This window comes from Anopheles arabiensis, chromosome 2, assembly GCF_016920715.1.
Source record: "Anopheles arabiensis isolate DONGOLA chromosome 2, AaraD3, whole genome shotgun sequence".
NCBI classification, from domain to species: Eukaryota; Metazoa; Arthropoda; class Insecta; order Diptera; family Culicidae; genus Anopheles; species Anopheles arabiensis.
Genome location: NC_053517.1, coordinates 80,388,270 through 80,404,905, shown reverse-complemented (window position 1 = coordinate 80,404,905; position 16,636 = coordinate 80,388,270). Strand labels below are relative to the sequence as shown.

The 16,636-nt window shown below is 46.4% G+C and overlaps 1 protein-coding gene across 4 annotated transcripts in view; it reads left to right on the top strand.

Annotated features, from left to right (window-relative positions):
• Positions 1–16,636, top strand: part of LOC120903479 (protein grainyhead) — a 186,445-nt gene that overhangs the window by 22,248 nt on the left and 147,561 nt on the right. For all 4 annotated transcript variants that reach the window (XM_040312952.1, XM_040312942.1, XM_040312933.1 and 1 more), the window contains exons 2-3: positions 11,581–12,032; positions 13,112–14,869. In XM_040312952.1, the coding sequence (XP_040168886.1) occupies positions 13,293–14,869 (1,577 nt within the window). In that variant the 5' untranslated portion in view covers positions 11,581–12,032; positions 13,112–13,292. The remainder of the gene's footprint in view (positions 1–11,580; positions 12,033–13,111; positions 14,870–16,636) is intronic.

Sequence of the window (16,636 nt, the reverse complement as noted above, 5' to 3'; positions counted from 1 at the left end):
CTGATTGGCCGGTTGTTTATCGAAAACTCTTTATTCGGCCGCAATGCTACGCTCCTCGAAGCGGAGTGAGAAAAGGAAAGCGTTATCCTAATTAGGCGAATTATTGTACTGATCGCTATCTACCATGCCACACGCTTTAATCGTCCGATTTCGCTCGGAAGCAATACAAATACATCAGCCCAGGCCCTGGACCCCGTGGCAGACGATGATTGGCACGTGAGGCAGTGGGCACGTTGCGGTTAAATCTGCTTCTAGCGCAGCAGTTGCTTTTTGTGTTTTTTCTTCTTCTTTGCAAGTTTTTTACAATATCCTAATGTTCAATTGTTACGGTGATTAGCCTCTTGTTAACTTAATATCCAAAACGAAATAATGTTCCTTCGAGAAAATGGCAAACAACGCGCAGCTTACTGTGCTGCATCTGTGTTTGTTTGATGCGTAGGAAACACGCTTCGAAACCGCATCACGCCACAAAAAAAGAATAATTAAAGCCGAACGCGCGCGCGCAAATAATCGCGCACGGAAGAATGAAAAGAGAATGGGCTATGAATGGACCGGTGGAGTGAGGCTAAATAATTGGAAACGTTGGCGCATTAATTGGTAGCCCGGCGGATTGTTAACCGGTGAGCGTTGGACGCTAATGCCATCGTTCAGAATCGGTCCGAAACGGCACTCAGTGAACGGCGCATAAAATGGCAGTGCCGAAGCGCCGCTTCCTTTCGTGCTTTGACCGTTTCCTAGTGTCGTACGCCGCTAGCACACCGCTGGCTGGCCACGTGCGCTCGATGGAAGAATGAAGAATTTGTTTTGAAATTATCATTTCAAGTTAGACAAGTTTTTCCCGCCCTCCAGGGACTGGGGGTTTTGTTTGTTTCCTTTCTTATACGTGCGCGTGTGTTAGTTAGGTCCGGTTTGTTGACGTTTTGTTTGTTGTCGGTTTTGCGCGCCAACCACGTGGTTGCTAAGCTTTTGCGTACGAGCGAGCGAGCGAACGCGCGCGCCCTCTTGCGTACGACGCGCAGTTTGGTTGCAGTTTTTAAGCAGAACCCGGGGAACGGGTTTTTGTCGCTGTTGCGCTTGTTAGATGGGAACAGGTTGACGTTCTTGCCTGTTTGGGACGATAGGGTGACGTTTGGTGTTTGTGCGCGTACACTACTGACCGGTGTCGCCATCTAGTGGGATTCTCTTGACGGTGAAGCAGCTGACCAGCTGAACCAACAATCCAGTCCGTTTCACCGGTTTGGATGCGATTGTTTTGGTACAAAACCTGCCAAACGGGCATGTGGCAAACGGTCGATCCGGTCGAGTGGTCGCGCGCCGGGATGCGTCCGACCGCGGTGCGTACTGACCGGATCCGGTCGACCGCGCTGAACCGGCTTTTGTTTGGGGCGCGACTTTACTTTCTTTACCTCGGCTAACCCGTACGTGGCGAGGAAGTTGGAGTCGATTTGAACCGGGGCCCTTGAACTGGCTGGCCCCACTGGATGTCGACCGGTCCCACGAAGTTCACACCGCCCGTGTGAGTGTGTGTTGGTGTATGGTTCAGGCGGAGCGGTGTGCCCTCCGTCGGAAACCTGTTTTATTCCGCCCCATCCTTACTGGCCGTGTTTGGTGGATGAGATAGACAACAGATTGGCGGGTGGCGGGTTTGTTTTGTCTGGTCATGGTGACGAATAAGGGGGGAGGGGGGGGGGGATGGTAGGGGTGGTTTAGTTTGGGCGTTACAGTGCGCCAAGTGGCGCTGATCGGGTTTTTAAAGAAAACCGTTTGATTGTTTTCACCGCGCATTCCGCTGAGTGTGTTTGTGTGCAGTGTCTAGTAGGTGTGTTGTTCCGGTTTGGTGTCCGGAATTGCCAGACGGTGACTTACGTTTATTTTACTGTTACAGGTGTACAGGCGTGCGCTAAACGTGAGCTTGTTGGCGGTGCGAAGGTTAAGTGTCAGAAGTCCGAAGTGACATCAGAAGTCACTTGGCAATGTCACTTAGGTAGGAGCTATTAATGAGAGTGTGGGTTAATTCGTAAATGCTACACCTAGAGTCTTGTTTCATTTGATCTTTATAAAAATAATTATTATTACTTTTAAGATTTCATTTATAAATCTAAAAATTTTATTCATCATTAAAATATAAATATAAATTGATTAAATCTACATTCATCGTTGGTGTATTTTTTGCCATACCAACATTGTGCTTTTTTACGATATTATGACAAACCCATACCGATTTGTATCTCGATTGGACTTTGCCAAACTCTATCATCCTTCACATGCCACAATGATAATATATTGCACAGTGTGGCTGTCAGATCGGAGATTGTATTCGTTAAAATCCCTTCCTTTCTACCGTTTCTTGAATTGAGTTTTAAAAGTGATCATAAATTTCTCGACTCATAAAAACCGATCCCCAAACTCGGAGAACGAAAGCTCCAACGTAACAAAGACGCAAGCAGCAGCAGCAGCAACAGCAAAAAAAAGAATAATAATTGAAAACTAATCTGAAATCGAGACCCAATGCGCCCTGGTTCTCCCGACCGTTGCAGAAAGCGGCACGACCGCACACTTCGGAAGCCCAACAGGTTGCGATGCATCGGTGAACCGCAGTCCCGCCGCCGATGCTATCGATTACCCGCTTCGAAGTGCAGCCCCAACGGTCGCGGCCAGTGGCAGCAGTGCAATTCGATCGCCGAAGGTGTATTTCGAGGATTCTGCTGCAAACCGCGTCAGCCCGGAGGTGGCTTTAACCCCCTGCTGCCCCCTGTGTGTGGTCGTAAGGCGAGGGCGAGGACGTTCATCGGCATCGATCGGTGGCGAGCTAATTAGCCGTGGAAGTCGTTGAGCTGCTGCTGCTGTTCTTGCTGGTAGCGTCGGGGAGTAGGAATAAGAAAGAAAAAAGACAAATTAATGCACCCCCTTGAGCTCGAGAAAGGATCATTGTTTCCTTGGAAACGCGATCGTTTCGGTGGAGGACATGTTGCGGTTTTGGTGCCGATCGGTTCGTTGCCAGTTGTCATGGGAAGGGTGGGTGGCATTGTGTTTTGTTCTTATTTGGTAGATCAATTTTTGTAGCAATTCTCATATTGTGGGTGGAATGCCTGTTTGCTAGGTTATGTTGCTTTTAAATCAATAAAAAAGAATAGTAAATTAAAATTGATTTACCATTCTGGACATTTATTGGACACTTATCATGCTTTTGTCCTCATCAGCAAAAAAAGAGAATGGTGTTAGGCACAGCACTCCCTACTTAACCTGTCCTAGTCATGATCGATAAAAATAGCGTTATTAATTTACCCCATTTGCATCGCTCAGCACAAAAACGGTACGCAAATGGACACACAAGCACCGGCAGTGCTGTCTGATGACTACATTAATCATTCTTTTCGTATTGGCAGCTGATGATAGATTGCTCAATTGATGCATGTCCTATGGCTTGCGCTGAGATGGGGCACGATCACCGTCCAAGCTGGTGCATCTAAGCGCTCGACCAATTAATATTGGCCCGCTTTGTTGTTCGTGCCAGTGATATGAACCGCTATGAGCGGAGATTTTGCACGAATCCTGCTCCATCACCGCCGCCGGCATGAAAGTGAGATGTGGTGATGGTGCGATCTTTTACATAACCTCCCAGTGTGCCAGCCAGCTTATATTGGCTTTGTATTGCATACTAATTGAAACTCAGGGGCGCTGGCAAGTGGTGCGGGTAATTGTTTTACATCGCTAATTACACAGTTCCCAACCGCGACGGTTTATCGTGTCCCGCGCTGTGTACTTTATGAGGGAGCGGAATGTCTGAAAATCATACAGAATACGTGGAATTAGAATTGCGCCCGTTGTTGTACGGTGTGGGCGGTGGGTGATTTCTGATGGGAGTGGCGACAGTTTGCGCGTTCTAATTCCTTGACGCGGTGTAAAAGTAAACGCAAGGCATGGTTGCAGGTAGTGACAAGGAACCCCCCCGCCCAACCGATTCGCCATTAGTTATCAGTGCATGCGGCGTCGTTTCTCTCTCTCTCACTCTCTTTCTCTCTGTTGAGAACACGGGGTAAATGTGTTTTTGCTACCGAGCTACGGCGGAAATCATTCGTTCGTTTGGACGGAAGGGTTAATTTAATCGGAGTTGATTTATGCATCAGGTTAAAGGTATGCTGATTTCCTGTGTTGGTGTATACATTTTAGTTAATTGATAGCATGGCAACCAACCGTATCTGTTGGCAAAGTGGCGAGTTTTATGACAGCAATGAGATTCTTGTGTTTGATATTCATTTTTGACTTCATAAATTCATAAAGCGAACAGAGGGAATTTGTCGTATTGATGGCCAATTGAATGAGCTTTAGTATAGGTTTTACTGTTTAGCTCCTCCTTAGTAATTAAACGAGTTAAAGTTTAAATGTTCGGTAAGCTCCGTGCTTGTTTAGTAGAAAGAATTTTCACATTTTTGTCATATTTCTAAAGCGCATATCAACTTCGTGTAAAACCATTTCGGCTTCTGAAATTTGCAAGACCTTTTTGTTATCTTTTTTAAGTGATCTATGTTGTCCCTCCTTGATAGCAGTCGGTAATGCATGTTAACGATCTTGTTTAGTTCAGGCTCATCTTAACCAGCACTGGATTCTCTATGTGTGGTTTCGGCTTCTAGAGTCATATGCCTATTACAGTGAAATCTCTCTGAGATGTAGTCTCATCAAGGTGAATTGTTTCTTTAAGGTAGACATTTTGACGATCCCGTCATATTCCATTCATTTTACGTCTCTTCCAGATTAATGTCTTCCTAAGGTCTTCCTTAATGTATATATCTTTTGGATCTGATATCACAGTTACAACCTTAAAACATTATTTTTGTATTTTGAATAGATTTTTGGTATATGATTGATTAGCTTTCGCGTTTCGTCTTTCCACTGTGCTCTAAATCTTTCTTCTGTGATGTTTGTTTGTTCTTCTCTTTGTTTTGCAAATTTCTTGTAGGATAGAACTGAATTTCAAATTTAAATATTGATCAATAGATGCCTATATGGAAAAATGAGAATTAAAGTTGTAGTGCAATATTTAGTGCATTAATCCCAGCGATTACAAATGAACAATCTATTAGGCAATCAAGAACCAGCAAAGCATTGAAAATAATTCAATGTTGTATGAGTATATAATTCTTGCGCAAAGAAGAAGCAATGATGAAAAACAACACTTTGTTCGTGTTCGAATTCTTTACCATGTACACATTGACAGACTTTTCCGTGTGAAATCGTATGATCGTTTGACCGAAAAACACAAACAGATTCCATACACGGTGCACCGGCCGCGGCTGTAAGAGACGTGTAGTGTGGTGTAGGTTGTATTTGTAATTGAAAGATTACCGCAGGAAGATAGCGCTCGCAAACGGTGTTCCACCAGCTCGTACACCATTGCACCTTGTAACCTGCAAGGAACCTCAATTTAAGCGATCCAAAGTGGTGGGGATAATGCTGTATATGTTTTTGATAAAATTATGAAAAAAGAAACACCCAACCACGATCGAATCGTGGAGCACGAGCATCATGCCGTACGTAACAGACACTTTCGATACAAAACAGTGTTTGTGTGTGTGTGTATGAGTTTGATCGTACACTCCCGTTGTTGTACCATCTCTAATTGTTGCAGGAAGATAAAGCCCTGGGCCGGGGAAAGGGCTTCACTGTACACCGCGTACAGCGCACCAGGGTGTTGAGATGATGGGTCACCGAGGTCGCGCCGGGTGAAGGCGAAGGCGAAACATGGTTGTTCACTTTATAGCTCCGCCGAAGTAGTTTGATTGAGTTAAGAGCTTTCGCAATCGTCTTTGGCAACTTGTTTGATATATGGGGCGGTGGTGGCGGCGGCGGAGGCGCGGATAGTAATGTTTGCGGGGATCATCGAGTGGTTCGTTCACTTTGCGATTGCGCTGGCTGGCACTGTGTAGCGGTACTGTTAGGTTGCATCGCCTGCATGACAGCTGCAGCGAGCGCAAACCGCCACCTCACCCCACCTGGCAGCTGGTCTAGCCCCCGAAACGATTTTGCGGAGGTTTGGAAATATCGCAAAGCGGCACAAACAGGCCCGTACAGGCGTACAGGCTTGACAAACTCATAGCCCGGGGCAAGGCAACATCGTTATCCGGGTGCGGGATTATGCGGGATTAGAGGGCTACAAACTTGCTTGATTTATTTCCCATTGCATACCAAAAATGCATTCGTTTTCGTAGCAGCGGGATGGAGTATGTGTCAGGGGGAAGCGTCATGGGGGGATGCGGGTGTGCCGTGATGCGGAGTGTCGGTATGGCGTATGGTGCAGTCAAGCCGTAACAAGATAAAACAATTTCCAATGGTTTGCAAAGTAAACAGACAGCGTTCGTTGGCATCGTTTGGTACAAATACAACAAGTCGGAATGTTGAAGTTGAAAGAACCAACCAAGAAACACAAAGAAGTACTTTTTAATAGTTTACACGATTAAGGGATGTGTTGAGAATATTGGAGTAGGTTTTAGGCGAAAAATAAGAACCGTTCTATCACCATGTTGACTACAGCCTAAAATAGCCAGATTTAACTCACGTTTATTAATCGACATTTGTTTCTGTAAAATTTGTATTACAATAGATAATTATGATTGTATTTTGTTATTTTGAAACTTTTTGAAACATCTTATGTACATCATGAGATAAGTTACGATCGTTAAAGTTTTTGTTTTGTAGCACTACTTGTAGCACCTTCAACTTCAATTCGCCGCAATATGATTGCAATATGGCGATCAGGTTTCCGTGCCTGGTGTACATCGTGCTGAAGAAATGCATCCATTTTTTTAAATTAAAACACAGAGCGAGATAGACAATATTGCGACAAAAAAGACGTTTGCGATAATTCGCACGAATCCATAACTTTGCTCGTAACACGCCCGCGATTGACATCGATCTAGTAAGCGGCAATGCAAAAAAATCCCGAACCGATCATAAATATGTCCCAGCGGGATCCCGCTCATACTTTGTTGCACCCGAAGAGAGGGAGGAGGAGTGTGTTTCGAAAGCATTGTATGGGTTGTTTCATTTAAACAATATTTTTCAACTATTGTTAAAAAATGGGAAAAAATAACTTAAAGGTTATGAAACGATATGTAAAATTTTTATATTGAATTTATTTTTCTTCCATTTTCATTCATGATCCTTCATTGTGTGGTTTTTTACACTACTTTTTAACTGTTTCATAACCAAACGACAACACACACACAGGCTCTGCGGGGGCTTGTTTGCGAATTAATTTTAATTAACGCGACCGGTACGGCGATCCGAACGACGGGCATGTCGCTTGCGCCTTACCACGCGAGTGCAGCATAAAAATCAATTTGACAGCTTCATTCGGTGGATTGTCGTCGGCGTGTGTGTGTGTATGCGCGCGCACGAGCAGAGATTTAGGAGATCGCCCAACCAACAACACATGCTCATTACGATCCCGCGTGCACCAACGAAACCTGTACGATATGTGGAGGACGATAATTTCTCTCGGGTAAAAGTGGCAACGATTCGGCCCAAGAACAGCAAACAGCGAGGTTCGTTAGGAGGGCAAGAAGTGTAAAACTTTTGTTAAAAAATTTACACTACAATACGGTACGGTACGTACTGTGGGAGATAAAAAATAATTTAACGAACCCTTCTCCTTTGCGTGCCCACCCAGTCCTTCCTTGTCCAGTCGCAGTCTAGTAGCGTGCGTGGGCTTATAAACGGTGCCTCAAATGTCACACGGCGCAAAAATAAGCCGGTGGAACGGCTTCCCCTTAGCACAAAGAAGAAACGGGGCGACAACGGGGGGAAGGTGGGAAAAATTGGGACCAATTTGGGACGAAGGCGGATAGCGATCAGCGATTTGCACCGATCGTGATCGCGATCTCGCGCTTAAATGTCTTTGCACGCGTGGGTGGATTGAAAAATTACTACTCTTTAAGATCGCCGGCACGAAACGGGATGGAAGGTGATTATTGTCATTTCGGATGATTGGCAAAAGGGTGCCGGCAGGGTGGGTGGATAACATGGGAAGGTGAGGCCGCGGCTTGTCGCTCTCTTTCTCTCTCTGGCTTTCGTCAATCAGGACGAACGCCGTGTCGAACTCTCTGTACAGCATGGTACACTCAGGGAGGGGTACCTTACTATGGCGCGTTTGGGGTCACCCGGCGGCGTTCGACCGTTGTCGGGGAGTCACGGGGAGTCCCATGCAAGGTTGTTTCGTTCGATAAATTTATGGGCTCACAGCATCCCAAAATGGACGACAAAGAAACACACTCATGTGTGTGTGTGGTGGTGGGAATGGAGCGGGTAAAAGGAGCAGCGTTTGGAGGGAATTTACGGCGCAAATGGCGTACCCATTAAATCGTACCCATTTCCGCCAGCTGCCAAACGCTCCACGCGCGGTGCGCGATCAAATTCAGCCAATTTTTGTCGCATGTCGCGCACCGTCGCGGACGTTTTGCGCGGAAATGAGCTGCGCCAATCTCGCGCGTGCTGCTGTCACCCCGCGCACCGGCAGCGCCCGGTGAAGTGTGGTGCTGGCTGAAAGTCAATAAATTGTTGGCGGTGGCGTGCGTTTCTTTCGTGTCGCTGCACTGTAGCATGTGCGCGGGACATTTGCGTCGCAAACAGTTGACCGATTTAAAAAAAATGCTGTAAATGATAATTATGTATGAGAGTTTATGAGGCGCGAGACGATTAGTTGCATGTGATGATGGAATTTGTTAATTTTAGTGTGCACTGAAAAACTCAACATAAATTTTACTGTTCAAACACTTGAGATGTTCCATATGGATCACTTCAAAAAAAAGACTTTTAATATATTTTTTTATTTTTTTATTCAGGAGTAACGGCCCAAAAAGGCCGTATTGCTTAAAGATTTTTAATATTAATTGCCTTTAATTTTTATATCATATAGTAACGAACGATTTTTAGGGTATTTCTTTGTTATTTGATCTATTAAAGATGTCCTTTTTGTGTGTTGTTTTATCTTTTCAACGAAAGCCATTGTGATGTGTTGTAACGTTGTACAGTTTTTGTAGACATCAATTTGTTTCATGTTATTTTTATAAAGTTTATAAAAACTTCCAGACAGTTTCCACTGTGCTTTGTTATCTTGAACATTTCTTTTCTGTTACTTCCACCTTCTCCATCAAATGTTTGCCTGCTGTGGGCAACAATCAAATTTGTCGTTAGCCGTTGAATTCTTTCTCCACCTTTGGTCTGCTTTACTCATTTTAACGAACGCCATCCGTACGTTCGCTACACGAGTATCATGTTACAAACCACGACCATGTACCGTGTTTGAAGCAATGTTAGCTTTCGCGCAGACGTACCACTTTCCTGCCGGCCCTGCAGGTGGGTATCGATGCGTCGTTAGTGCCCATGTTGGGTGACACGTATTTGCCGACGCGCAGGGCAGCGTGTGCTTGTTTTGTGCACACCACGAACCTTCCAGGACTAACCGCAAACGACGAAAGGATTATTTTTCGACCCCTGACCCTGTTTGGTGTTGTGGTTTGGGGAAAGGTATGTTTAGCATGAGAGATGCTTCACGCGTTTGGGTCGCAAAAGGGAAGAGATTTAGTTTAAGTAAAATTAATTACCGCTTTGATCGATGATCTCCTTTAGCAGGTGTTTTGTGCGCGTCCGTGTGTGTTGGCACGGCGCTGTTAGATACCAGCGTTCGATTTCCATTTTCAAACATTCTTCCTCGCAGTTTTGCGTGCCGATCCTGCAGTACGAGGTATTTTGGTATTTTGGTGTGACGCTGATCGATGGTGTACGACGCTTAGCTGGTGCACATATTATGCACACGGAAAGGAGGGTTGTTTAAGCTGCTTATTGGGAAGAGGACGGGGCAATACGGGGCAGAATTTATGGCAAACATAGCATTTCGGTTGCATCAACCTTTTGCGCGTCTCGTGCTTACCAGCGCGAACGTGATCGTGCGCTTGTTTATAGATCATATTTTAGCGGATTTCGTTTCAGAAAAAATCACCTTCTCCAAAAGGTCCACGAGAGGTGTTTTTAGCGTGTAAGCTGCCAATTCACTACTTTCTGCATTCTGCCGGTGTCGTGTTACCTTTGCCGAAATTATGTGTTACCTAAAAGTATAATTGTTAATTACTTCCTTTTTGCGAGCACTAATGTCACCTTTAGGAGGCCTATTGGACGGGACAGCAACAACGATCGGAAACGATTTTTCACCTGTCAAAACCGTTCACATCACATTCGAACGGTCGTGATCGTGACGCGCTTTTTACGGGTCGCAGACGCTGGCCGAAGATTATTGCATGAGTGAAACGTTGTGCAATAAGTAGGGGCACAATTTGGTTGGGTCTGATGTTCAGCATCGCCCTGATCATCGTGCCCGACCTTTTGCCGGTTGCGCTGCGTGCAACCTGCCGAACGAAAGCCATGTGCCCTCCGAAATCTCTTCACGCCCTGAGGGCTCCGGGTTGGCGATCCCGAGTGTGTGTGTCTGTGTGTTCGTGCTGGGGTCATATTAATGTCTCTCATTAAGATTATTGTCTTCTTGACGGAGCCGACGCGCCCAGGACGGACCGGTGCGTTCGTTTCATGTCATTTCGTTGAAGTCTTTCGTGGGTACAACATGGGGATGAACGAATCTATTTGGGCCGAAATTGGGCAGTATTTTTTTCTTTCACGACCTCATGGCATCTTTTGCAAACGGTTGGTTTTGTATTTTTCGTACCTCGGTTCGGCTCGCTGAGCTAGTGTCTGTTTTCCTACATTTTCTTTCTTTAAGAGGTGACCGTTGCGGGCAGTTGCCTCTCTTTCTCGCCGGTACGGATTCGCCCAATCCGACGCGTTCGCTTCTCTTTCACACAGCGGACAAGTGTTTCGACCCCCGGCAAATCGAGGTGAAGTCGAAGATAAGTGTATTGATTGGCACCTGTGACAGGCCGCGTGGAAAGAAGCGTAAATTTTCTCTTTTCACTCGCTGATCTCTTCTCGGCGATCGTTTTCGATCGCGACAACGCACCGTCGCGCCGTCGGTTGGGCCGTCTGCCCTCGGGCCATTCCAGTCGATTGGAGTGGTCCCTATTGTGGTCGTTGTGTTGGTCGTGTTGGACGGTCGAATCATGTGCCGAATAGGTTCCGGCGAGTATGGCGTGCGGGCGCCTAATGGGGTCAAGCCATTTGGGGGCGACCTCCTCCCAGCGTACGTTCGACTCGCTTGGTGGCCGTTAGAGTTCATCTGAAGGCACAGGGTGGTGGCTCCTTTGTCTCCATAATGATCCTTGTGCCAACGATGCACATTATCGCCGGGGGTATACATTTTAGAGTTTAATTTTGGTGTTAAAGTGTATTATTGAGGATTCGTGGAAGTATGTTGTTTTAATGATTGTTATTACAGTTTCTTGCGATATATTTTTTTAAAGCGAAAACATTGTCACACAGGTTGTGAATTTAGTAGTAGACATGCGATGGATAGATTCACTCTGTTTTGGTAATTCTTTATATTTTATTTCCTTTTTTTAACTTTTATTAGCTAACGGAACCCTTCGATCAATTAAGCGAGTAGTACCACTAATGTGAAGTTCTTTTTTCTCGTTTCAGATTCAACTACACAACGAAATGCCATAAAAATTGAAGCTTCAGCAACCGATGAAGCATCAACGGAGCGGTTAAGTGCAAAGACATTCAGAACCATGTGATCGACAGTATCTTACACAAACACCAATCACGCAACGTCTTCCGTCCAGTGCGTCAGTGATTAAAATTCTGTGAGTTATCGTGAAACGAGCGTAGAATTTTCCCGTACCACTTCGAATCTCTGTCTTCCGTCCAAGCACAGCAAGTAGAAACTAGCAAACCCACATCTATGTAGCACAGATCAGTTCAAACACACTCAAGCATTGTGCCATAGCGACAACGATATCGTGACGTAACATAGCTGAAGCTGGAGTTAAACACGGTTTCCAAGCGTCATCGTACAAATTTGCAACTGTGTCTCATTTCTAATGTTAAACTAATGAAAAGTAAAGGAAACGAGGATCACTTCCATTGCCGTAAGTATAGCAAGCAGTTGCTTAAATATTTCCATCCCAAAAACTAACAACTTATTCCGCCTCCTTATCGTTCGATGAATGTTTTGCTACAAATTGATCGGAATGTAAGTGTCCAAATGAAGTGGAGTCCCCGCCTCGGTTTGAGCCGCTTTATATCGCACACCCATCCGTGCAAATAGTCTTAACAATGGTGGAAATATCCGAACAATCACCATTATTTATTGCGCACCGCGTCGAAGGTGTGCCCGTAATCCTTTCGACCTGTGCTCACGGGTTAGGATCGATTGCCCAGAAGGGCCTCCCCGTGCATTCCGAAAGGGCCGAACGCGCGTCCAGCAATCCAAATGACACTGGATCGGACCAAGCTCGTAAATCATATGCCTGAACCGATAGAGACGGTTTGCATGAGCCGAGGGCAAAGTGAGATATTTATTTCTCAGTCTAACCTTCCGCCGCTCGCGGTAGCCCAGCGCGGCTCCTGCGGTGCCGTTTCCGCTCCACAGTCGTTGATTTGCAAATCGCGATTAAAGCTCCGTTACATGCACGGAAACTTCCACAGCGCGTACCAGGTAGCGTTGAGAATGATAACAAAATTTATTGGTTCTGCATACCGCGGACACAATTCAGGGGGAGGGGATACAGACTTGTGGAATGAGGTCAGAAGGGTAAGATTGAGAAAAAGAGAGAGAGAGAAAGCAGCTGGCAGCATGTCTACAGTCGTATCTTTTTAACCACCTTCAAATCCTATAATCCGTTTTTTCCCCTAGGTTCGTCGCTTGAGCAATTAATTTTTCATATGCGAAAATGAAAAACCCTTCCCCTTGTTTGAGATAGTGGTGGTAGTGGTGGTGGTGTGTTTGTGTGTATCGTTATGGGTACGCTTGGCGAGTGTGAAGCAATAAATCTTCCACCCCATTCGCCTGGTGCCGTTTTTTTGATAAGATCAGAACAAAATATCCAATGACGGCGGTGGCTCACCGTGCACGGAACGTGCAAATGAACGCATCTAACACGACACAGCAGTACCTAGACGCTGACTAATTTATACTTTCTTTCGTTTGTATTCGATCTTTCTGTAGTGTGAACATGACCTGCTGGTGATTCGCCAGTGTGCGTGACAACGAACTCTGTGCCAATACGAACGTCGGCAGTGCAAATTCGAGATATTTTGTAAGAAAACGAGAACGGGAGTGCCAAAAATAAAGAGCACTCACGCTAAAGAAGTGCAATAGAAAAAGAGGAAAGAAAGTGAGAAACATCATGTCTGCATCGCCTGAAATGCACCATCAGCACCAGCAGCTGCAGCAGGAAGCGAACGCACCGCTGGAGATGAAATCGAACAGTGCGGAAGGAACGCCTCCACCCGAGCTGGCCACGATGACGACCGTGAGTGTGCTGGATCTGCACAAAGATTATAATGGTGTTGGAGGAGGTGGTGGTGGTGGTACTGCTGAAAGTGGAGCTACGGCTGGTGCCGTCACGTCACCACACATCGTCCAAGAAGGTGCCACCGATATGAGCCTCCCGGACGATGGCACAACGGAGAAGGTGTACGATAAGGATACGAACACTGTCTACGTGTACACCACTGCTGCCGGTGTTGCCGGGCATAAGCTGGTGGTGAATCCACATCATCATCAGCTCACCACGATCGTACACGGTGGGCAGCAGCAGCAGCAACAACAACAGCAGCAGCAGCAACAACAAATGGCTTCTCCTGATCAACTACACCCAAGCGAACATCATGCAGTTGCCGAGCAGAATCTGCTCCACGCTCGGCTGATCCAGCAACAGCAACAGGCTGCTGAAGAACAGCAACAGCAGCAACAGCAGCAACAACAGCACTTGCAGCGAATGTCTCCGGGTGATCCGCATCAGCAGCATCACCAGCAGCATTCGCAAGTCCACCCGGACGATGGCGGCATCATCGATGGGCATCGTTTGCTGCCGGCAACTATCAACGGTACCGATGCGAGCGATCCGCAGCAGCATCAGCAGCAGCAGCAGCAGCAGCACCATCATCTCGGTAGACTATCGCCCGAGGATCAGCAACAGCAGCAAGCGCATCAGCAGGGTGGTGTTAGACTGCTCGAGGACAGCCACATTCAGCGGCTGCTGGGCAATCAGGAAATAATCAGCCGCGACATCATCAACGGGGAGCATCACATCATCACGCGCAACGAAAACGGTGAGACAATCCTGACCCGCATTGCCATCTCCACCGCTGACCAGCTGCTAAACCGAATGGACAATGGCATCATCTACACGACGACCGGGGGTTCAACCGGCGTGATTGGTGCTGGACCGCAGGAACAGCTTCCCACCACGGTGCTGCAGTACGAGAAGGACGTGGAGGACAAACATCAGCCCCAGCAGCAGCAGCATCACGGTCATGCGCACGCCGCCCATCAGCCGCAGACAATCTACGCAGCGGCTGGCGCTGCACCGGATCAGACCGGGCAAACGAAGCAGATCGTGTATGCGCTCGGCGGAGGAGAGCCGAAGAATGTGATCTACGGTGATCCCAAGGCGGCTATGCCACACTTTGAAGCGGTTCCGGGAGCCGGTAGCGGTGCCGGCAGTGGTGGGCCCGGTTCGGTTGAGGAAGAGAAGCCCCAGATCGACTACGTGTACAACGAGGGTAACAAAACGGTGATCTATACCGACCAGAAAGGGCTGGAAAGCTTGTACGCGAACAACGAGCTCGGCCTGATGGACGGTACGCAGATCGTGGTGCAGAGCAATCTGTACACGCAGCAGCAGGGCCCGGACGGTACGACGGTGTACGTCGTGTCGTCGGACATGAACCCGGAGGACATCAATGGACTGCAGCAAAGGTGAGTAGCCATTCTAAATTTATCAAATTGGTATCTAATTGGTTGAGTACAATACATTTCCACTTTTGTCATGATTGCATTGAATAACCTAAAAATGTAAAGACAATTGCATACCTTCAGGCGTTTAGTCAACACCAGCTTGGGGACTTGTTTGACTATTTCTATCTAACTCATGTTGGTTCAATAATTAGATTAAAATGTGTATAAGAGAAGCAACATTGATTTAATCACTTTTAGTTACGGTTTGACGTACTATTCTGTCATCATTATTATCATGTAGTTCGTTAAGCGTTCGAGCTAAAACGTCAAACGATGCATCTGAGTCTTCAGTATTCAATATTATGGTAAATAAAATCATGTAAGCTTACCTACACTTGGATTTGATAGTGCATAAAAACACATTTTTTGAAGATCTGTTGCAAGCAGTAATAGAACTAAAAGACAAATAAGTCATTACTATTTCCTTGAACATGGCGTATGTAGCAATTTGAGCTTGTTGTGTTACGATGTTGTAGTTCTTCCCACACAATGCCGCACCCCATATAAGTCAACTGTAAGTCCACTTGTAGCCTGTGTGTCTTAATTGACTGAATATGTATACCTAACCATCTCCCATTTACCGACGCGATTGTAACAACCATCAATTACACATTTTAATGAACATCTGTTGCGTCTGTTTGTTTGTATCAATCGTTAAAGACACAGTGAAGGCGCTTAAGGAAGAAGAAGACAAAAAACAGAGTACACAGAGTGCAGCATATTTCCCAACGATCTCGTTGCCGATAAAACTTTACCCATCGATTCGATATTTATGTCATTAAGAGTTAATTGGAAATGTACAACCGCGCCACCAGACTAAAAACGGGAGCACTTGTGCGGATCACTTGCAGAGCTAGGAAATACGAACGAGCGAAAAAAAACCTTCCCTGGCCCTATTTCTTATCTGGTCCATTTGATTGATTGTGAATTCATGATCAATTTCTCAAGAACAAAACCCAGACGCACTGGGAGCAGATTTTTCCCCCTTTTCCCCTGTTAGTTGCTCTTGTTGCAATGGTGTATCCAAAGAATGGGAAGAAGAGTGTCTGTGTATACAGCACAAAAAAAAAAAACAAAACAAAAAGTGAGGGAATTGTGCTTTGAGGCACAGACGAAGGCTGGTGAAGGTCTGTGGCAATAAAATGACACCATCGGGTGGCGTGCAGAATGGGCGGGATGCCGCGCTACCGAAACCACAATTCACCATTTTCAGTCGGCCTCGGGTGCGGCCGTACAAGGCAGCATCGGTTGGCAGCCTCTCCAAGGATTCCTTCGCTCTTCCACCGGCCCAGCCGTCCCCGGTGTGAAAGCCATCACCACCCCTGCCCCGGTCTCGATGCGCCCTCGGGAACGAGCATCCTTACGCGGCCAATTGTGGCTTCGGGGGATCTCTTGCAACGGTTGCACTGGGAAGGGATTCGAGGGTTTTTTTGTGTCTCGCCTCGCCAATGCTGTTTGTGTGAGTTTGTGTGTTTGCCTGCGCAAAACGAAGGGGAGGTAATGGGAGGGAAACTCCCAAGCACATCCAACCACAGCTGCGCGCATCGGGCAAGCATTGACAACGAGATAATGATAATGACACAATCGCAAGACAATCGTTAACGATGTTATACATACATAAATTCCCGTATCGGTACACAATGCTGGGGGATCGGCATGAGCTTGCGGGTATGTGCAAGGGCGGTGGTCTCATTACAAATTCATGCAACGTTTCTCGCATTTACAATC